This window comes from Telopea speciosissima, chromosome 1, assembly GCF_018873765.1.
Source record: "Telopea speciosissima isolate NSW1024214 ecotype Mountain lineage chromosome 1, Tspe_v1, whole genome shotgun sequence".
NCBI classification, from domain to species: Eukaryota; Viridiplantae; Streptophyta; class Magnoliopsida; order Proteales; family Proteaceae; genus Telopea; species Telopea speciosissima.
In genome coordinates, this window is record NC_057916.1 from 33,892,523 (window position 1) to 33,915,989 (window position 23,467).

General features: G+C 43.2%; 1 protein-coding gene across 1 annotated transcript; it reads right to left on the reverse strand.

Moving 5' to 3' along the window:
• Positions 1–2,104: 2,104 nt before the first annotated feature.
• On the reverse strand, positions 2,105–5,111 carry LOC122646355 (pentatricopeptide repeat-containing protein At3g63370, chloroplastic). Its single transcript, XM_043839904.1, has one exon. The coding sequence runs from the start codon at positions 5,042–5,044 to the stop codon at positions 2,138–2,140; it is 2,907 nt and encodes a 968-aa protein (XP_043695839.1). The 5' UTR covers positions 5,045–5,111; the 3' UTR covers positions 2,105–2,137.
• Positions 5,112–23,467: the final 18,356 nt, after the last annotated feature.

The following is a 23,467-nucleotide window of genomic DNA, read 5'->3' on the forward strand; positions in this document are numbered from 1 at the left end:
ATAAATATCAATTCATTTAAATTCATTAACATACATGAATATAAAACTGAACAGAAATGAGCATCCCAGCGTTACTAGCTTGATTCAATCATGTTATTGCTTGGTTCCGTCATCCCTAAGGAGGGTGAATTGAAAAGTATGTTGCACATAGCATTTGGCTGTAACATGTAAACGGAAAGGCACTTCCTAAGTGCTTTTCGATCACTGAAAGGACTACAATTGAAGGGGAAACATTATCATAACGTTGCTAGATCACCATGATTTATGGATTAGAATGTAGGGCAACCAAGAAATGACATATACATTATACATTATACAGAGGTGGTTAAGAAGGGGATGTTCAGATCATTAAATGGCACAACAAGAAAGAATAGAGTAGCAAACGAATGAATTGTTTGAAACTTAGAAGTAGCATCAATGGGTGACAAGGTTAGAGAGTTCAACACAATTATTCAGGCAAGTACAACAACCAATGCTGGAGTAATGATTGAATCAAGTTGACCACTAAACTGTTGCATCTATTAATCAGGCTAAAAGGATCCAGTATAATGAAAATACAGTCACTGAAATGAGAAATCAATCAACGTAAATATGGTACGAGGACCATGGATTGTAGTAATCTTGGTAGAAATTTGACAAAACCCTTGAGCGTTGATTAGATATTCAAGGTATACCCATTTTTGTATTATTAATGTAAAATTTACAGAATGTTAGGTAAATCTAGTTTAACCAATACAGGCCTCCAAATTCATCATTATACATCTTTATCATAAAAATAAATAAACTTGTTCTGCAATAGATTTAGAAGTGTCTCGAACTGCAGTAGCATGAGTTTCAAGTCCATCCTTCACCAAGAAACCAGAAAAAATTACCTCACTTTTAATTCCATTCTACAGATATTCAAAGAAAAATGGATCTCAACCAGAACTGTCTGATTCTTCGCTTGGAGAAGGAAGGGAAGGGAGAGAGATGGAGAACGAATCATACCTGTGTTTGTGAAGGTGAGGCTGAACAGCTAGCGCAGCCTCCAGGGATAAAACTTCTGGCCAAATGGGGGTTTGGAACTCTCTATTTGGGTCGACGAACGCCTCCATGAGCGAACATGTCCAGGAATGAAGGGGGCTATGGTATGCCCTAGTTCTTCTAGTTGCAGATCAGGGAACCTATACCAAATGGGGGTTTCCAACTTTCGAATACAACAATGACGAACAGGTGGGGAAGAAATGAGGGTTTCAAAGAACAATAGATGCAGGTCAGGAATTCAGGGACTTCGGTGGGGGGAGGAAATGGGAACAATAGATGCAAGTAAGGGTTCAAGATTTGGGTGGGGGACAAAATGAAAGGAAATGAGGGGTCTCTTAGTTTTCGATTTGATCAAGATACGCCTTACAACATACGTATGGTGTTATACTAATTACAATAATATGTTATACTACCGTATTTTTTTTATTCTAAACCAACCAGTAGGATATATGTGTTCATGATCCTACTATCGAAAATAAACCCCCCAAAATATTTCTATATGGGGGAACAGGCCAGAGAATCCCAACCCTTTTTTTTTGTTGACATCCAAACATAGAAAACCTTCATCGATATTAAACATCAGAGGATTTGATGAACTTTTTCTTATTGCCATTTTTCTTTCAGAACTCATTATTGTTTATTTTCATACATTCAGTCAGACAATGCCTAGGTCTGAAGTTTGTACAATACAGCAGACAGTTTTAATTTCTGCTAATGCTGGTCTGCAATAATAAGTATGTTAATAGTGCTCAAACTGATGAGCCCATCTTCCAAGGTGTAGCTATGGCGAATGCGGCCTCCAAGATTACGTCACAATTCATGTAAATAAAAGACCTCTTTGCTCTGTTCAAGGGTCTGGACTCTTCATCAAGAAGACCTTCTTGCAAGCTATTTATCACCACTCCATGTTAGTGGTTGTGGCTCAGCTCCTCGACTCTATCTCTTACTAAAGCTGCTATCAACAGGTAAACTCCAACCAATCATTGAATCGGACCTGCACTGTTGTACCCTTGCATTCAAGTGAGCAAACACCATGTTTTAAGTGGAGCATTACCAATATCCAATTTTGGAGATCAATCAATAGTCTGAAGCATTTGAGAAGTGGGTTCACTAGTCACCAGAAATCTCCACAAGAACATACTCCACCTTGAAAATGATGGAATCTGTTGGCATCCCTCACAACAATTTCTCGCTTAAAGAACCTTGATATGAGCTTTGTGAAGACATGACAATCACCACAGACCCGAAGGTTCTTTGTGATTCGAATGGGTGTACCCTCACGGGTGCTAATCAGACCAAAAGCAATTGCAAGCCTCTCACTATGCCCATAAAGCATATTAACCTTTTCTTCTTCCCCCACATCATGCAAAACATATTTTGTTTCAGGCAAATAGCCTCCTTCTCTTTCCAATCTCTTGGTGATCTCGGCCAAATTCATGTAAATTTCCTCAATCTGTGGGTGAGATCTGTCCCTTGCAGTGAAAGCATGCACCTTATTTCCAACCTCTATCCAACTACATGCAGGATTCTTCCTCAATCCCATTACCTTCATTCTTGTTCTCACTCCATCGACATCCTTCCATTTTTGCGTGGCCGCAAAGACATTTGAAACAAGAACATAGTTCCCTGGATTTTCAGGCTCCAACTCTAGAAGCTTTTGTGCTGCAATTTCTCCCAGTTCATTATCAGAGTGAACCCGGCAAGCTCCAAGAAGAGAACACCACACTGCAGCTGTTGGCTCAATGGGCATACTCTTCACAAACCTGTATGCCTCATCCAAGCAATTGGCACGCCCAAGAAGATCGACTACACATGCATAGTGCTCTGGCCATGGCTCCAGCTGATATTCCCTTCTCATAATTTCAAGATACCTCTTCCCTTCATCAATTAATCCTGAATGACTACAGGCATAAAGAAGTGCAAGGAAGGTAATATGATCCGGTATAAGATCTGTTTCCTTCAACTTCGTAAACAATCCTATGGCTTCTCTTCCATGGCCATGCATTCCACTTGCATTGATCATACTAGTCCATAGAACCAGGTCTTTATGTGTAATCCTGTTAAATATATTGTATGAGTAGTCTATGGTCCCACACTTTGCGTACATATCCACAAGAGAACTTGCAATAGATCCTTCCAACGTAAATCCATTCCTTAACATGAACCCATGAATCTCTTTTCCTTTACTCAGTGCAGATAAACTTGCAGCAGCTGAGAGTATACTAACAAATGATATTGAATCAGGTGCAATCCCAGCATCTACCATGTCATAGAAAAGATCAAGGGCCTCATTGGAGAGACCATTGTGAATGTAACAGGATATCATGCTCGTCCAAGAGACAACATCTTTATTCTCTATTCTTTTAAAAATTCGAGATGCATATTCAATCTCTCCACACTCGCCATATACATCAATAATTGTGTTCTCCAGCACGAGATCGAACAGACCTTGTCTCATAACATAATTATGAATTTGTTTTACATACGAAATGCACCTCAAGCCACCGCATGGAAGGAGGATGCTTCCAATCATCAATGCATCTACTTGCATTCTCTCCACTTGTGCTTCTCGAAACAATCGTAATGCCTCCAAATAACAACAGTTCTGAGCATAGCCAGCAATCGCAGTAGTCCATGAAATATAATCTTTGTCAGGCATTTTGTCAAAGGCACGTCCCATATAAATTACACAACAGCATTTGGCATACATGTCTACAAGTGTGTTACCAACTTGTAGATCAGAATCTAATCCATGTTTTATGGCATATGCATGACACTCCATCCCATTCAATAAAGTTCCCAACCGACCTGATGCTGAAACAATGTTTATCATTGAAACCTGGCACGGTTTCTGATCTGCATCCTGCATTTCATGGAAAAATTCAATTGCTTTATCATAAAGCCCATTTTGAACGAAACCTGAAAGCATGGAATTCCATGATATGTCATCCCTATCATCCATCTGTTGGAACACACGTACAGCTTCATCCATTTTACCACATCTCGCATACATAACAAGCAATGCATTGGCCTCATAAACATGGAGATTCTGACCTGATTTCAGTAGAGCATTGTGGATCTCCATGCCCAGTTTTGCAAAGGAAGGCTCCCCACAAGCTTGAAGAGCACCAACAACTGTGTATGAGTTCATTGAAACACCAGCCATCTGCATTTCTCGGAAAAGCTTCAGCGCCTCTAGAGGCTGTCCTTGCAACGAATAAGCAGAAATGATTGAATTCCAGGTCACAACATCCCCTCTGTCCACCATTCTGTCAAATAACTGTCTTGATTGTCTGACATCACCACACTTTGCATACATAGCTACGAGGGAATTGACAACAAAAACAAATGATCCAAATCCAGATTTGACCGCAAGACCATGAATTCCAGTCCCAAAGTTAGGATCTTTCAGTGCTGCAGACGCTTTCAGTACAGTAGGAAAAGTGCAGGCATCGACAGCAACTCCCTGTACCTGCATATCTTGGAACAATTTCAGTGCCTCATTGGGTTCCCCATTCGAAACATAAGAACCAATCATCGCATTCCAGGTGAAAATTGTCCTTTGAGTCATTTGATCAAACAATCTCCGAGCATCGATCAAAGAGCCACATTTGCCATACATAAACACAAGCTTGGTGCTTAAGAACACAATGTCGGAGGTGAAACCCGATGTCAGGATATGCGAATGGATTTGTTGACCCTGTGCCAATGCTTCTTTGCGGGCACAAAGATCTAAAGTGGATGAATAGGCTTCATCCGCAAGGACTTGAGGTGGGTTTTGGAAAGTGAAGAGGTTATTGAAAGAGAGAAAGGCTTCCCTAAGGTTTCCATCCTTGCATATCTCTTTGAGAGATCGTAACTTAAGGGGTTTTTGAGTATGTTTGGAGGTCTGGAGAGGTGGGCTTCTCTGGGTTGTATGCAGGATGGTCTGGGAAGAGAAGGATTGATGAGGACAGAGTTGAAGAGCCATAGCCATTACCGTAAGCTCGATGGACCGACCATGGAAAGATATCAAGAGCATTAGCAACGCGATGGTGCTGCTCTTCCGGTGTAGCTTGTACCTCTTCTCAGGTCTCCTTCGAATGTCGAAGGACTCTGCACACCCTGGACTGTGGAGAGCATTCACGAATGGTCTTATGTGCGACCTGGAGTTAGGGGCGTAAATGAATAGTCGGAATAGTCGAAATCCGTTTCTGTATCCGTGTCCGTATCCGTTTTACACTGAATCCGTTCGAAAACTAAACGGATGCGGATGCGGATGCGGATACGGATAGGCTATAGCTATCCAAAAAGCTATATTTACATGTAAATGGATAAAATATCCGATTCGTATCCATTTAGCACTATCCGAATCCGTCCAATAGCTAATCGGATGCGGATACGGATATAGCACTATCCGAGCTGAATCCGATCCGTTTACAGCCCTACCTGGAGTCCTGATCATTGTTAATTAAAACGGGAACGACAAAAAAACGGTGTTCGGTATAAACGTATTTTAAATGGGTCAAAACTTGAATGTGATGATTAAAAATACGGTCAAATACGTCAAGAACGGCAAAAGAACGAAAAACAGAGAATATGAGTTTTAAACGTTTAAATTTAAACAATACAACACCCAAAAAAAACAACAATATACAAACATAAATTAATCAAAATAATAGACAATATAATCTATGTGCGAATCACAAAGTAATAGACAATATAATCTAGCCATTTCCTTTACATAATCATTAATCACAAAACCATATTCAGAGTTTTCATATTCATTGTGGAACTTGTTTACAACTGAGCAGACGAGCTGCTTAAATAGACAAACGTATTACATACAAACAAACTAAACCAAGGTTACTAACCAAGGTTACTTTAAGACTTTAGGACAAACCACAGTTACTTTAAGACTTTAGGATAAACCACAGTTACTTTAAGACTTTAAGACAAACTATGGTTACTTTTAGACTTTACAAACCAACTCTGTTGACAAAAGTAATTACAGGACAGACTAGAATAGTAAAAGACAAAACGGGAAAACCAATAATGACAGACACTAGTCTGTGTCGAAGTCGGTGTCACTGGTGTAAGGGATGAACATATCCAATGCATGGTCCACTTCGAACTCCAGTTGTTCGCTCATGATTCGCTGAATTACTGGGTGATGTAATTCATTGTTGACTTCCCAGGCTGTACGGGTGCTGCGGAGAAGGCAAGCTGGTAGGGTTGCAGGATCAACATGGTTGTAGGAGCAGATGGTGGTCATGAAGGTGTACCATCGTTCTTTGTGAGCCTCGGAATCATCACGGTGAACAAAGAGATCTTCAGTACTGGTGCCATGGAGAGAGAAGATCGGATCATAGGCAATAAGATTGTGATCCAGGATGGGAGGTGTGACCAAGTGGTGATGGATGAAATCAGGTGGTCGATGAAAAATATAGGTGACGAAGGGGTCGTCATCAAGTACAAAGAGGGACAGTAGCCATTGAGGTATGGGAGCAAAAAGGCGGAGAAAACGGGCTAGACACAGAGGTCTTTGGAGACGAAAGTAAATAGTGCCAATAGGATTAGAGAAGATGGTGGAGACTGTACTTAGATAGTGATAGAGAGTATGACGGTTGAAGGTGAGAGCAACTGTGTGAACAACAAGAAGGTGCCAGAAGAACACGACACATTCTTTATCGAAGAGGGCCGGGTTGATGGTGAAAGGAGTAAGGAAAGGGAAATCTGGGTGACAGACTACCCAATCATACTGAAGGCCATTATTATGGACCATAGAGATAAGAACGGACTGGTAGGTAGAGATGCTATTGGTCCTGAGAGTACAAAGGGAAATATTACTGAAGAGGGATGCTGGAAGAGCCGGTAAGAGGTCAAGGAGTGGGTCAGGTGGATCAGGTTGTGGTGGAGCTGAAGAAGATGAGGAAGCTCCAGGGGTGAGGGGCATGCAAAGGGCAGGGATAGAAGAAGATAATGGTAGATTCTTCCTGGTCCTAAAGAGGAAATCTGCAAGGACATTATCTTTGCCTTTGATGTGACGAACCTTGAAAGACCATTGTGAGAACCACTGTGCCCATCGTAGTAGCTGAGATTCAAGGAGCTGCTTCTGCTTGAACTGTAACATCTTTGGGAAAGCGGTCATATCCATCTCGATCTAGAATGTATGGCCAATAAGGAAGAATTGGAATTTCTCGATTCCACGACGGACTGCAAGGATCTCTTTGAATGTGGAGTGGTAGTGTTGTTCGGCTGGTTTGAACATGCCACTACGGTATCCGCATACACGTCGTAACTTGTCTGGAGATTCTTCAAGTAGAACTGCACCCCATTGGGTATCACTGGCATCGGACTGGAGAATACGAAGTCCTGTAGATGGGATCTATAGAGTTGGTAATGATTGGGCCAGGGCTTTCAGACCTTTGACTGCCTGGGTATGAACAAAGGACTAGGGTGGTGCATCCTTTCTGAGGAGTCGGTGAAGATGATGCGTGAATCGGACCTGGTGTGGTAAGAACTCGGTCATATAATTGATGATGCCGAGGAACTGCTGTAACTCTTGCCGAGTGAAGGGGCCATCTGAGAAGTCGAGGAGGGAGCGGCCAATATGTGGCTATAGCTGAAATTGTCCTTTAGATATAGTAACGCCGAGAAAGTCAATAGTGTCGACTGCAACTTCCATTTTTGTGGGTGAGAGCATTATACCATAGGCTATGGTGATGTCTAAGAACTGCTGAAGTAGAAGAGCATGATCTTCTTCTGTAGCAGAGAAGAGGAGTATGTCGTCTATATAGATCAAAGCATGTTCTTGAATGGAAGCATAGACCTGTAGCATAGCTTGTTGGAACAGGGAAGGAGCCACCTTGAGACCAAAGGGGAGAAGCGTCCCTTTGGAAGTGTCCGTCGGGAATACGGAATCCGGTTTTGGACTGTCATCTGGATGAATTCAGCGCCAAAATCCTGCTTTGAGATCAAACTTCTTGAATATCTTCGCCTTGGAAAGTTGAAGTAGAAGGGCAAGCCTTGTAGGTAATGGGAATTTGTCGTCAGCCAGAAATGCATTGAGGGGCTGATAGTTGATCACAAGCCTGAGTTTGCCATGCTTATGTTCAGCTCTTTTGTTCACATAGAAGGCTTCACAAGCCCAAGGGGAAGATGTCTTCTCTATAAGGCCTTGTGCTTCTAGGAGGGCAACTTCTTGTCGTGGACTGGTGAGATGTTCAAGCTTCATACCAGAGTAACTGGCTTTGGTAGGATTTGCATCCTCATTCTTTTTGAAAGGGAGACTGATGAAGAACTTCTGGTTCTGCCAGAGGGGATGATCACACTTGGTAAGGAAGTCTGCATGATTCTCAGCACTACAGCGGAGGAACAATTATGCTTTAACATCTGCAATAGGAGTGATTAGTAGCAAATTAGGAACAGTTGTCCAAGGGATGAAATGCTTCTTGTGGCTGAGACCATGTATACTCCATCGGAGGTGGGGTAACTGACAAAGGATGTCAAAACCAATAAGGGCATCACGACCGGGAAGAGAGGATCCTAGGACTGTATGACATAAGGTAAAAGAGGAAAATATTTAGAAACGGATAGGGTGTTTGGAGATGAGGTTGATCGAAAAGGTTTGACCATCGGCTGCAGTGAAGAACTGCTTGTGAGGTTTCCAACAATCAGGAGGAAGGATATGGGGAGCTAATATGGTTGTGGAACAACCTGTATCAAAGTAGCCAATAACTTTGATAGGACGGTCCCATGTGGTAGGAGATATGGAGAGGCTAGCTTGAGGAAGTGGGGTCTTGGTGATGGCAAAAGCTGGTGAGTTAGGAGGGTTAGGAGAGGACAAAGGAGAGGCTATCGGGTAGATGGGGTCAAATCCATCGGACTCGGAGTCGGGTGAGGAAGAGGTATCCAAGTCTTCTCCTTCTTCCCAATTTTCAAGGACAAACAGTAAGTCCGGGGAGAAGTCATCATCTATAGAGTAGAGGGATTCAATATCTGCATCTGGATCATCAGTGATGGAAAAGGGGGCAAGCATATGCATCAATTTGGCTTGCTTAGCTTTGTCAGGACAATTACGAGCAAAGTGGCCAATTTTTCCACACGCATAGCATTTGGTAGAGGTCTTCTGCCAAAATTTCTTTCGTTTGAAGAACTTATAGGGCTGCTGCTGAGACCTATGATGCTTACGTTTGAACCGATGAGATCTGTGATTTTCATTTTTCCTGGGGATCCTTTCTGGACGAGAACTGAGCTTGGTGAAGTGGGACTTCTTCTTGGATGGATAAGAACAGTCTTTGTCTTTGCATTTGATCTTAAGATGAGATGTGTCACAAGCATCAGTGAGTCTATGAGTGGTCATTTTCCATTGCTTGAAGAATACTTGCTGATTAAATAGACAAACGTATTACATACAAACAAACTAAACCAAGGTTACTTTAAGACTTTAGGACAAACCACAGTTACTTTAAGACTTTAGGACAAACCACAGTTACTTTAAGACTTTAAGACAAACTATGGTTACTTTTAGACTTTACAAACCAACTCTGTTGACAAAAGTAATTACAGGACAGACTGGAATAGTAAAAGACAAAACGGGAAAACCGATAATGACAGACACTAGTCTGTGTCGAAGTCGGTGTCACTGGTGTAAGGGATGAACATGTCCAATGCATGGTCCACTTCGAACTCCAGGTGTTCGCTCATGATTCGCTGAATTACTGGGTGCTGTAATTCATTGTTGACTTCCAGTCATGCACGGTCTTTGCGGAGAAGGCAAGTGGTAGGGTTGCAGGATCAACAAGGTTGTAGGAGCACCTGGTGGTCATGAAGGTGTACCATCGTTCTTTGTGAGCCTCAAAATCATCACGGTGAACAAAGAGATCTTCAGTACTGGTGCCATGGAGAGAGAAGATCGGATCATAGGCAATAAGATTGTGATCCAGGATGGGAGGTGTGACCAAGTGGTGATGGATGAAATCAGGTGGTCGATGAAAAATATAGGTGACGAAGGGGTCGTCATCAAGTGCAAAGAGGGACAGTAGCCATTGAGGTATGGGAGCAAAGAGGCGGAGAAAACGGGCTAGACACAGAGGTCTTTGGAGACGAAAGTAAATAGTGCCAATAGGATTAGAGAAGATGGTGGAGACTGTACTTAGATAGTGATAGAGAATATGACAGTTGAAGGTGAGAGCAACTGTGTGAACAGCAAGAAGGTGCCAGAAGAACACGACACATTCTTTATCGAAGAGGGCCGGGTTGATGGTGAAAGGAATAAGGAAAGGGAAATCTGGGTGACAGACTACCCAATCATACTGAAGGCCATTATTATGGACCATAGAGATAAGAACGGACTGGTAGGTAGAGATGCTATTGGTCCTGAGAGTACAAAGGGAAATATTACTGAAGAGGGATGCTGGAAGAGCCGATAAGAGGTCAAGGAGTGGGTCAGGTGGATCAGGTTGTGGTGGAGCTGAAGAAGATGAGGAAGCTCCAGGGGTGAGGGGCATGCAAAGGGCAGGGATGGAAGAAGATAATGGTAGATTCTTCCTGGTCCTAAAGAGGAAATCTGCAAGGACATTATCTTTGCCTTTGATGTGACGAACCTTGAAAGACCATTGTGAGAACCACTGTGCCCATCGTAGTAGCTGAGATTCAAGGAGCTGCTTCTGCTTGAACTGTAACATCTTTGGGAAAGCGGTCATATCCATCTCGATCTGGAATGTATGGCCAATAAGGAAGAACTGGAATTTCTCGATTCCACGACGGACTGCAAGGATCTCTTTGAATGTGGAGTTGTAGTGTTGTTCGGCTGGTTTGAACATGCCACTACGGTATCCGCATACACGTCGTAACTTGTCTGGAGATTCTTCAAGTAGAACTGCACCCCATTGGGTATCACTGGCATCGGACTGGAGAATACGAAGTCCTGTAGATGGGATCTGTAGAGTTGGTAATGACTGGGCCAGGGCTTTCAGATCTTTGACTGCCTGGGTATGAACAAAGGACCAGGGTGGTGCATCCTTTCTGAGGAGTCGGTGACGATGATGCGTGAATTGGACCTGGTGTGGTAAGAACTCGGTCATATAATTGATGATGCCGAGGAACTGCTGTAACTCTAGCCGAGTGAAGGGGCCATCTGAGAAGTCGAGGAGGGAGCGGCTAATATGTGGCTGTAGCTGGAATTGTCCTTTAGATATAGTAACATCGAGAAAGTCAATAGTGTCGACTGCAACTTCCATTTTTGTGGGTGAGAGCATTATACCATAGGCTATGGTGATGTCTAAGAACTGCTGAAGTAGAAGAGCATGATCTTCTTCTGTAGCAGAGAAGAGGAGTATGTCGTCTATATAGATCAAAGCATGTTCTTGAATGGGAGCGTAGACCTGTAGCATAGCTTGTTGGAACAGGGAAGGAGCCACCTTGAGACCAAAGGGGAGAACTGTCCACTGAAAGTGTCTGCCGGGAATACAGAATCCGATTTTGGACCTGTCATCTGGATGAATTTCGAGCTGCCAAAACCCTTCTTTGAGATCAAACTTGCTGAATATCTTCGCCTTGGAAAGTTGAAGTAGAAGGGCAGGCCTTGTAGATAATGGGAATTTGTCGTCAGCCAGAAATGCATTGAGGGGCTGATAGTTGATCACAAGCCTGAGTTTACCACGCTTCTGTTCAGCTCTTTTGTTCACATAGAAGGCTTCACAAGCCCAAGGGGAAGATGTCTTCTCTACAAGGCCTTATGCTTCTAGGAGGGCAACTTCTTATCGTGCACTGGTGAGATGTTCAGGCTTCATACCAGAGTGACTGGCTTTGGTAGGATTTGCATCCTCATTCTTTTTGAAAGGGAGACAGATGAAGAACTTCTGGTTCTGCTAGAGGGGATGATCATACTTGGTAAGGAAGTCTGCATGATTCTCAGAACTACAGCGGAGGAACAATTGTGCTTTAACATCTGCAATAGGAGTGATTAGTAGCAAATTAGGAACAGTTGTCCAAGGGATGAAATGCTTCTTGTGGCTGAGACCATGTATACTCCATCGGAGGTGGGGTAACTGACAAAGGATGTCAAAATCAATAAGGGCATCACGACCGGGAAGAGAGGATCCTAGGACTGTATGACATAAGGTAAGAGAGGGAAATATTTGGAAACGGATAGGGTGTTTGGAGATGAGGTTGACCGAAAAGGTTTGACCATCGGCTGCAGTGAAGAACTGCTTGTGAGGTTTCCAACAATCAGGAGGAAGGATATGGGGAGCTAATATGGTTGTGGAACAACCTGTATCAAAGTAGCCAATAACTTTGATAGGACGGTCCCATGTGGTAGGAGATATGGAGAGGCTAGCTTGAGGAAGTGGGGTCTTGGTGATGGCAAAAGCTGGTGAGTTAGGAGGGTTAGGAGAGGACAAAGGAGAGGCTATCGGGTAGATGGGGTCAAATCCATCGGACTCGGAGTCGGGTGAGGAAGAGGTATCCAAGTCTTCTCCTTCTTCCCAATTTTCAAGGACAAACAAGTAAGTCCGGGAGAAGTCATCATCTATAGAGTAGAGGGATTCAACATCTGCATCTGGATCATCAGTGATGGAAAAGGGGGCAAGCATATGCATCAATTTGGCTTGCTTAGCTTTGTCAGGACAATTACGAGCAAAGTGGCCAATTTTTCCACACGCATAGCATTTGGTAGAGGTCTTCTGCCAAAATTTCTTTCGTTTGAAGAACTTATAGGGCTGCTGCTGAGACCTATGATGCTTACGTTTGAACCGATGAGATCTGTGATTTTCATTTTTCCTGGGGATCCTTTCTGGACGAGAACTGAGCTTGGTGAAGTGGGACTTCTTCTTGGATGGATAAGAACAGTCTTTGTCTTTGCATTTGATCTTAAGATGAGATGTGTCACAAGCATCAGTGAGTCTATGAGTGGTCATTTTCCATTGCTTGAAGAATACTTGCTGATTAAATAGACAAACGTATTACATACAAACAAACTAAACCAAGGTTACTTTAAGACTTTAGGACAAACCACAGTTACTTTAAGACTTTAGGACAAACCACAGTTACTTTAAGACTTTAAGACAAACTATGGTTACTTTTAGACTTTACAAACCAACTCTGTTGACAAAAGTAATTACAGAGGCGACTGGAATAGTAAAAGACAAAACGGAAAACCGATAATGACAGACACTAGTCCGGTCGGTCGGTGTCACTGGTGTAAGGGATGAACATGTCCAATGCATGGTCCACTTCGAACTCCAGGTGTTCGCTCATGATTCGCTGAATTACTGGGTGCTGTAATTCATTGTTGACTTCCCAGGCTGTACGGGTGCTGCGGAGAAGGCAAGCTGGTAGGGTTGCAGGATCAACAAGGTTGTAGGAGCACCTGGTGGTCATGAAGGTGTACCATCGTTCTTTGTGAGCCTCAAAATCATCACGGTGAACAAAGAGATCTTCAGTACTGGTGCCATGGAGAGAGAAGATCGGATCATAGGCAATAAGATTGTGATCCAGGATGGGAGGTGTGACCAAGTGGTGATGGATGAAATCAGGTGGTCGATGAAAAATATAGGTGACGAAGGGGTCGTCATCAAGTGCAGAGAGGGACAGTAGCCATTGAGGTATGGGAGCAAAGAGGCGGAGAAAACGGGCTAGACACAGAGGTCTTTGGAGACGAAAGTAAATAGTGCCAATAGGATTAGAGAAGATGGTGGAGACTGTACTTAGATAGTGATAGAGAATATGACAGTTGAAGGTGAGAGCAACTGTGTGAACAGCAAGAAGGTGCCAGAAGAACACGACACATTCTTTATCGAAGAGGGCCGGGTTGATGGTGAAAGGAATAAGGAAAGGGAAATCTGGGTGACAGACTACCCAATCATACTGAAGGCCATTATTATGGACCATAGAGATAAGAACGGACTGGTAGGTAGAGATGCTATTGGTCCTGAGAGTACAAAGGGAAATATTACTGAAGAGGGATGCTGGAAGAGCCGATAAGAGGTCAAGGAGTGGGTCAGGTGGATCAGGTTGTGGTGGAGCTGAAGAAGATGAGGAAGCTCCAGGGGTGAGGGGCATGCAAAGGGCAGGGATGGAAGAAGATAATGGTAGATTCTTCCTGGTCCTAAAGAGGAAATCTGCAAGGACATTATCTTTGCCTTTGATGTGACGAACCTTGAAAGACCATTGTGAGAACCACTGTGCCCATCGTAGTAGCCGAGATTCAAGGAGCCGCTGCTTGAATCGTAACATCTTTGGGAAAGCGGTCATATCCATCTCGATCTGGAATGTATGGCCAATAAGGAAGAACTGGAATTTCTCGATTCCACGACGGACTGCAAGGATCTCTTTGAATGTGGAGTTGTAGTGTTGTTCGGCTGGTTTGAACATGCCACTACGGTATCCGCATACACGTCGTAACTTGTCCGGAGATTCTTCAAGTAGAACCGCACCCCATTGGGTATCACTGCATCGGATCGAGAATACGAAGTCCTGTAGATGGGATCTGTAGAGTTGGTAATGACGGGCCAGGGCTTTGGATCTTTGATCGCCTGGGTATGAACAAAGGACCAGGGTGGTGCATCCTTTCGAGGAGTCGGTGACGATGATGCGTGAATTGGACCTGGTGTGGTAAGAACTCGGTCATATAATTGATGATGCCGAGGAACTGCTGTAACTCTAGCCGAGTGAAGGGGCCATCTGAGAAGTCGAGGAGGGAGCGGCTAATATGTGGCTGTAGCTGGAATTGTCCTTTAGATATAGTAACATCGAGAAAGTCAATAGTGTCGACTGCAACTTCCATTTTTGTGGGTGAGAGCATTATACCATAGGCTATGGTGATGTCTAAGAACTGCTGAAGTAGAAGAGCATGATCTTCTTCTGTAGCAGAGAAGAGGAGTATGTCGTCTATATAGATCAAAGCATGTTCTTGAATGGGAGCGTAGACCTGTAGCATAGCTTGTTGGAACAGGGAAGGAGCCACCTTGAGACCAAAGGGGAGAGCGTCCACCGAAAGTGTCTGCGGAATACGGAATCCGATTTTGGACTGTCATCCGGATGAATTTCGAGTGCCAAAACCCTTCTTTGAGATCAAACTTGCTGAATATCTTCGCCTTGGAAAGTTGAAGTAGAAGGGCAGGCCTTGTAGATAATGGGAATTTGTCGTCGCCGAGAAATGCATTGAGGGGTGATAGTTGATCACAAGCCTGAGTTTACCACGCTTCTGTTCAGCTCTTTTGTTCACATAGAAGGCTTCACAAGCCCAAGGGGAAGATGTCTTCTCTACAAGGCCTTATGCTTCTAGGAGGGCAACTTCTTATCGTGCACTGGTGAGATGTTCAGGCTTCATACCAGAGTGACTGGCTTTGGTAGGATTTGCATCCTCATTCTTTTTGAAAGGGAGACAGATGAAGAACTTCTGGTTCTGCTAGAGGGGATGATCATACTTGGTAAGGAAGTCTGCATGATTCTCAGAACTACAGCGGAGGAACAATTGTGCTTTAACATCTGCAATAGGAGTGATTAGTAGCAAATTAGGAACAGTTGTCCAAGGGATGAAATGCTTCTTGTGGCTGAGACCATGTATACTCCATCGGAGGTGGGGTAACTGACAAAGGATGTCAAAATCAATAAGGGCATCACGACCGGGAAGAGAGGATCCTAGGACTGTATGACATAAGGTAAGAGAGGGAAATATTTGGAAACGGATAGGGTGTTTGGAGATGAGGTTGACCGAAAAGGTTTGACCATCGGCTGCAGTGAAGAACTGCTTGTGAGGTTTCCAACAATCAGGAGGAAGGATATGGGGAGCTAATATGGTTGTGGAACAACCTGTATCAAAGTAGCCAATAACTTTGATAGGACGGTCCCATGTGGTAGGAGATATGGAGAGGCTAGCTTGAGGAAGTGGGGTCTTGGTGATGGCAAAAGCTGGTGAGTTAGGAGGGTTAGGAGAGGACAAAGGAGAGGCTATCGGGTAGATGGGGTCAAATCCATCGGACTCGGAGTCGGGTGAGGAAGAGGTATCCAAGTCTTCTCCTTCTTCCCAATTTTCAAGGACAAACAGTAAGTCCGGGGAGAAGTCATCATCTATAGAGTAGAGGGATTCAACATCTGCATCTGGATCATCAGTGATGGAAAAGGGGGCAAGCATATGCATCAATTTGGCTTGCTTAGCTTTGTCAGGACAATTACGAGCAAAGTGGCCGATTTTTCCACATGCATAGCATTTGGTAGAGGTCTTCTGCCGAAATTTCTTTCGTTTGAAGAACTTATAGGGCTGTTGCTGAGACCTATGATGCTTACGTTTGAACCGATGAGATCTGTGATTTCTATTTTTCCTGGGGATCCTTTCTAGACGAGAACTGAGCTTGGTGAAGTGGGACTTCTTCTTGGATGGACAAGAACAGTCTTTATCTTTGCATTTGATCTTAAGATGAGATGTGTCACAAGCATCAGTGAGTCTATGAGTGGTCTTTTCCCATTGCTTGAAGAATACTTGCTGATCACACAACTTTTGCAGAGCACTAAGGATCTCTTGATAGAGACGACCGATAGGAGCTTGATCAATTTGGAGACCAAAATGGTGCAAGGATTTTATGGCCTCTTTTCCCAAAGGTTCGGGGAAAGAATTGAGGAACACTTGCTTCATATTTGGGTCATCCAATCCTCCAAGGATGTAAAATCGGTCCAACATCCGTGTATAGTGCCTAGCAAGATCATTCTTCTGGAAAGAGCAACATTTCATCTGGAAGTACTCTTCTCGGGCCTTGAGTCTGTTGTTCTCAATGGGTCCAATCATCTCATTGTACAATTGGGCGATGAAGACATCAATAGGAATTTGAGTCCACTGGAGTTGCCGATAACCACCAATGGCCATGAACCATTCTCTGAGGGTTCCATTGGTACGGGCCAAGAACTTGGTAATAACAGTACCGTCTGTGGCTCCAGCAACTAACATTTTTACAGTAAGCCAAGCATGAAACTCCAATCCGCTCAGGCAATTTATGAAAAGGGAGACCATCAAAGGTGAAAAGATGCTTGGGGTCCTGATTGGTAAAAGGACTAGGATTCGGTGGCTGAAGGGGGATATGAGGAGCTGCAGGGGCGGCTCTAGGATGGTGCTGCTGTGGTGCAGTATCAACTTCACTGTTGCTGCTATGGACAATGGGTTCAGTTGGAGCCTGGGAGGCATCTGGTGTCGGGGGATGGGTTTGGTAGGTAGGTAGAGGACTCTGGGTAGTGGACGAGTCTGTGTCCGAGAAGGAGGTAACAGAGGCAACTTTGGCTATGGACAAAACAGGTATGGTCTTGGGTGGAGTCAGGGTTAACTGAGTGAGGAAAGTACTGAGGGTGTTAGTATTCTCTGGGAGAGGAATAACAGGACAAGCTGAATCAGGGATATCAGGTTTTGATCTGGGAGGAACCCAAGGAACAAAACTAGGGGGTCCTGTATGTTGGTCAGGTAAAGGTTGGAAAGTAGGTTGAACCATGGGTTTTTGCAGGGACATAGGAGTAGGTTGGAAAACAGGTTGAGAAGAGACAGGGTAAGATGTATGGGATCGCTTCGGTTTCGGGGATCTGGCTTTGAGAGAAGCTAGATGTCTCTGTTGGTCCTGTAACTCCTTAAACATAGCAGTGGGAAAACTATGTGGAGTTGAATACTCATGGTAAATCGGGGTTGTGAATGATTCAGGGAAGAGAGTAGGACTGGATGGAAATGGTTGAGTCTGGGCCATCCTGAGTTGTTCTTCCAACAGTTTCTTTTCCTTTTCTCGGCCAGAGATGAGAAAGGAGGCATAAGAAGAATCTTTCACCGTCATAGCTATAGTCATTAGCTCTTGGTGGAGAGATTCAATCCGTGTTTTGAGGTAACGGATGTCGGATTCATTCTGCCGGAGTGCAAGAGTATGGTGCTCTTGGTAGGAAAGAAGCTTGTTCAGATACTGGTTCTGGACCAAAGCATTTTCTGCCTGCCAGTTAAGCTGTGCTTCAACTGTGGAATTGGCAGCCATCTGTCCCATGTTGTCAAGGACATTGGGGGGGGGGGAGTGACTTTCCATTTGTGGCGGCGACGATCTGCATCTTCATAGTCAGCAGTGGGAGGGAAATTCCTGTTGATCCCTTCTGAACTAGAAGCCATAAAACAAGGAATGGGCTGCTGGATCTGAGTTTGCCACAACATCAACGGGGGATCCGTTGGAGGGGAAGGCGGAGCCGGAGGTAACTCTGGTTTATAGTAGGGCGTGACCGATGGAGAAGATTGAGCTGGTGGCGGAGAACAGCAACCCAAAAAACAGGGTTTGTGATTGCCATAGTCCACTATAAACTGGTATCTGCTACGATCTTCTCCAAGTGGTCCGACATTTGGATAGCCGGCTTGGTAGCGGAGCCATAGAGAGTCTGGCTGGCCCTTTTTCTTCTTTGGCTTTGGAGGTGGAGGATCCTCTTCGAGATCATCGACGTCGTCCATCCAGGCTGGGAATGCCGTAGGAATCATAGAGCACATGTCTGCAGGCTTTGGATATGTGACAAGTGTGCGGCCATCTTCAAGAGGCTTATAAACAGGGTTTGTAGCCGTGAGAGGTGGAGTAGCAACTGGGATGTTATGAGTAGACTCGTAAGCCGTGATCCATGACTCAGGAATGAGTTTAAGCAGGGCTGCTCTGTCGATCTGGCGAGGGACATAAGTGATAGTAGGGATTCGAACCTCTCCAATCTGAACGAACAAGGCTGCATCGTTACTGGAGAATCCAGTATTGAGGTTCATGGCATGATTTTGGAGTTTGTAGCAGACCTGGTAGTGAAGAGTGGCTGCTATCGCTGTCTCTTTCTGAGGCGCACTGTCAATCAGATGTAAGCGCCAAGCATCAGGCAGGTTTGGATCTTACAGAGAAATGTTGTAGTTGGGATACACCGTGTAGAAAACAGTGCCATCGTTCAGAGTGGTTTGAACGTCCGTGATGGTTGCATTCGGGAAATTCCAGAATCTGGTGTCCAGAAGATTAAGACGCATGGCTACCGGGAGACCCTTGCGACCATGGAAGGTAACGACGATTTTGACGACACCAAGATGGAGATGGGTGTAACCTAACTGGATCCATTGTCGGATCAGCTCAGAACTGATGTTCACAGGGAAATACTGCTCTTTACCACTAGCAGTGATCTGGTTCTGGGAAAAAGGAGAAGCCTGGACGTACTCCTTTAGACCTTGAGTCTTTTTAGGAGATATGATCGTCCTGAGCTTCCTGGTGACTGAGGTAGAAGACTGGGGGAAAACATCATAAGGGTTTATGATGGGGAAGTTGGTTGGGTGAATTTGTTGTTCAGCCGGGGTATAATTAAGTTCATATAAGTAGTCTACCTTAGAGGCATGGGAAGATTTAAGAGTCACTGGAGCAGTAGGAGGTTGTAAACTCATGATAGGAGGAGGGATGTCTTCCGTCCTTCAGAGATGCACCGGACCTATTATCTGGCATGAGATGGGAACAGGAAGCATAGTGTATGGCGAACAGTGTCCTTTAACCTGCTTCACTTTGCTGAATTTCGAAGGATTCCTCCCATCTGCATCTGCAACTTGTGATGTGGGGCTTGTATTGGTTTGTACCGAAATGGGAATTATGTCTTCAAGATCTTCCATCAATTTCCAAGCGATGATGACATCTGGATCTTCTATTCCCTTTTTCTGAAATCTAGGGGACACCAAATGAGTAGGAGACATCGTCACTTGTTTAACAGTTTCTTTCATGGATTCTTGGTCGATTTTGGGAACTCCATATGTGCTTGAATTGAGAGAGACAATGATTCGTGTAATAGCCATTGACAAAGTGAGTTTCTTGGTTGAAATCCTCCCTGAACAGTTTCAACGAAAGGCCACTTACAGTTATAACTAGAGAGAGCGAGAGAGTAAAAGACCCTTATTTACACCGTTGTTTTATAAAGTTTACGTAAATGACTACTTTGCCCATAAAATAATCGTTGTTTACCACGTGCTCATTAAGAGCAGCCCGAAATAAGATGAAATATAATTTCAATTTTGAAAATGACTGAACTCGTCTCCTATTTCAGGATTTCTATTCCAGCTGATTTCTATTTCACTGAAATAAGATGCAAAAATCAAACCAAACAATTTCTGAAATAGAAATCAACCCCTTGAAATTGAAATAGAAATCAATCCAAAACAGCCCTAAGTGTTGATCCGCACTAGTTAAAGCCCAACACCAGATAGACTAGTTAGTAAATGGCCTCATATTGGGCCTAGTTTGATTACTAATCACTCAATAGTAATGGTGTTTGGTTGTAGTGCGACAGGTGTTCGATCTAGGGGTGTCAATCGATCTATCCGGGTCGGTTTCAATCGGGCCTAATCGGTTACCCTTACTTTAGGATCCCACACCATGATCAGCCCGTTTAAGTAATCGGTCTTCATAGGCAAGGCATGGTCCATTTTAAACGGTCGGTCGGGTACTGATCTAGAATAGCTCTTGTACTAAACGGGCTCATACTACATGGGCTACAACCGGGCTATACAAATTTGGTCCATATAGCTTCTAATGAGATTCAATTTTTGGGATGAAACAAGAACTTACTTGAGAGAATGTTTCTCATTGGGCTAATGGCTAAATAAGTAAATCTCAAATTTATTTTGAGTCCTATGGAGTCTCAATCTTAATGGACATACATATGATGGCATTTCGAACAATATTAATGACAATGATTATGTGTTTTATTTATTTTTGAGCCATCAACGTCATAGTGTAATAATATTCAATTATCAATTCTATGTTTTTATTCAACCCCTTGTCCTTTATATATTGCTTATGTAATGTAAGATAATAAATCAAGGAGATTTAAAATGGGTATAGTAAGAAATTTATGAGGTAATTGGGTAAAACAAACAGTCCATAAACGTGTCAGTTCTTAAACATGCTGGGCTCGGTTGGGCGCCTGTCGATCCATCTCCTTGAACTACATGTTTAACTAGTATGTCAGGCCTTAGCCCAACACGTTTAACTAACATGTCGGGCTGGTTTCGGGCTTTTGTCAATTGGGATAGGTCGGTCATACCAGTTCCGACTTAGACTTGACACCCTTAGTTCGATCCATACCAATCGGCACTATTAAATGACTTGTATAGCCCATTTAAGCCCATTTATGATCTGTTTATAGTCCGATTAGCCGATTGACTATTCTAGATGGTAAATAAGGCACTCCTTAGCCAAATTCACCACAACAATAAATTTAAAAAAAAAAAAAAAAATCTTTGATTGATCCATGTAGGCTAACCACTTCTTGGCAAAATCCAAAAATCCTGAAGAAATCAATTGAAAGTAAATAATTTCAATCAGGATAAAATATTTTATTTTAAGGGTTAAGATTAATTCATTCTATTTTAAGGGCTAAGATTAATTCATTTTAAATAACCTAAAATTAAAAACTTTGGGATGGGGCAAGTTTCTCAATCTTTGAAACAAAAAATCCAATAAACAGGTGATCAAGCGACAAAGATGATGCTTCAAGCCAGGTTACCAGGGTGGTCAGCGTTGTAAATTCCACCGCCTCGTTTACTTGAGACTTGAGAGTGTGCCGTCTAAGATACCATTTCCAACACAGTTTCCGTTATCATCCACTACGGATCAGTGTTCTAGCCTTTCTAGGTAGCAATTTCAACCGGAGCCAGAGAAGGAGGTGTTTCTTGGCCAATGGAGTCCACCAGTTAAGCCCACGTTTGTGTCCCAACGGTCTCCCATGTTGTTGCGCCTCAAATGCTGTAACAGCCTCCCTTGTCCCATATTTCTCACCTGACCATGTTACACTTCCATTAGTTACTCCCTTTAACCCCGTACCTGATTTGTAGTGAAAATCCATGCATTGGGTTGGGTTGGGAACATAGGAGAACCTACTTTTTCGTAATTTATTTTCTTCTCTAGTATTTTTAAATTCTCAAGATTCATGTTTCACAGTGGGGTTTAATCACGTTCCATAATGCACTTGGTTTCAAATTTCATTCTGACATATAAGATTTCGCTTTATTTTCTTTCCATGTTTTTGGGCAGAAGAGTAACCCTAGGGGAGGGAGGGTGCAATAGGGATGTTCTCCAAAAAGCACAAAGCGGTGTAATTGAGGCGCTTGGGAAGGTGTTTTTTTATTTTTTGGTGGATAAATAAGGTATTTCCCATTTGAACGTAAGGTTCAGCTTAGAGCCATGGAATTGGTTTTTTGTTTGGAGTGTACAAATTGAAGAAATCGGTTCAATTCATGCAAAACGAGATTTCCATGTATATGAAATGGCTTGGGACTATAAGAGAGAACTCGACTCATAAGCTATGTGGAGAATTTATATATATATATATATATATATATATATATATAAATGAAAAAAGCATCGATATCATGGAGAAATAATAAAAGATATCATTTCCAATTACATTCAGCCAAATGTATTAACACGTGTTCCCATATGTCTCTGAAGCAAGATCCCAAGAAACAATTGCAGGTCATCTGGAAAGGAGACAATTCCAATTTCTAGCAGACCGGATCACACAACTAGGTGGCCCTTAAAGTACTAGTTTACAAATGATCAGCCAAAATGTTGTATTTGTAACAAGAAAAGTTGCCAAGGTGGTAGGGGCATAAGGTAATGATTTGATTGGTTTCTACTCCTTTCAAATCTACTTGTTTATATTAATTTTTTCAACCGATTTCTATTCCTTTCAAATAGGGGTGTCAATACCCAACCCGAACCGATGAAACCGGCCCGAACCAGCCCGAACGAATCCGGACCACACCGGATAGAACTCTTAATGGTTCGGATTCGATTTGTGGATCCAAAAAAACAAACGGTTTGACTTGGTTTGGACTAGCCCGACGGTGCACCAGTAGCCCAAACCGTTAGGCCCGAACCCAAACCGAACCGACCTAACCCGATAAATGAGTAAATCAGTAAATGTATAATGCCCCATTGCCCCCTAAATGTGTTGTGATAGTTTCTCACTTTATCTCATATCCTTTGTTAGTGATTACCCAACCAATTGTATCCATAGGCCATAGGACATAAAATACAAAGATGCATTGTATTTGAAATATTTTATGTACTTAAAAGAGAAAGAGAAGAAAAATTAACACTAACCAGACCTTACTAGTTATATAAAACCGGTACCAAACCGAATCCAAACCGATATCAACCCGTTATCATAAACCTAAACCGACACGAAACCAAACTGCACCGAAACCGAACATTTCTTAATGGTTTGGTTTCGATTTCTATAAAAGTCACACCGAAACCGAAAAGCCCGAACCGAAACCGGCCCAAACCGGCCCGTTGACACCCCTACTTTCAAATGTAGCTGCTTATATTAACTTTTTCAACTTAAATATGATATATAACTCTCACTGTAAGGCAGTTAGATCATCTGGTTCAAACAGTTTCATTCATCTGATAGCATGACCTGGCCATCGATGGTCCAAACACCCAAA

Excerpts from the sequence above, each read along its gene's own strand:
- LOC122646355 (XM_043839904.1), bottom strand. The coding sequence starts at position 5,044 with ATGCTCTTGATATCTTTCCATGGTCGGTCCATCGAGCTTACGGTAATG.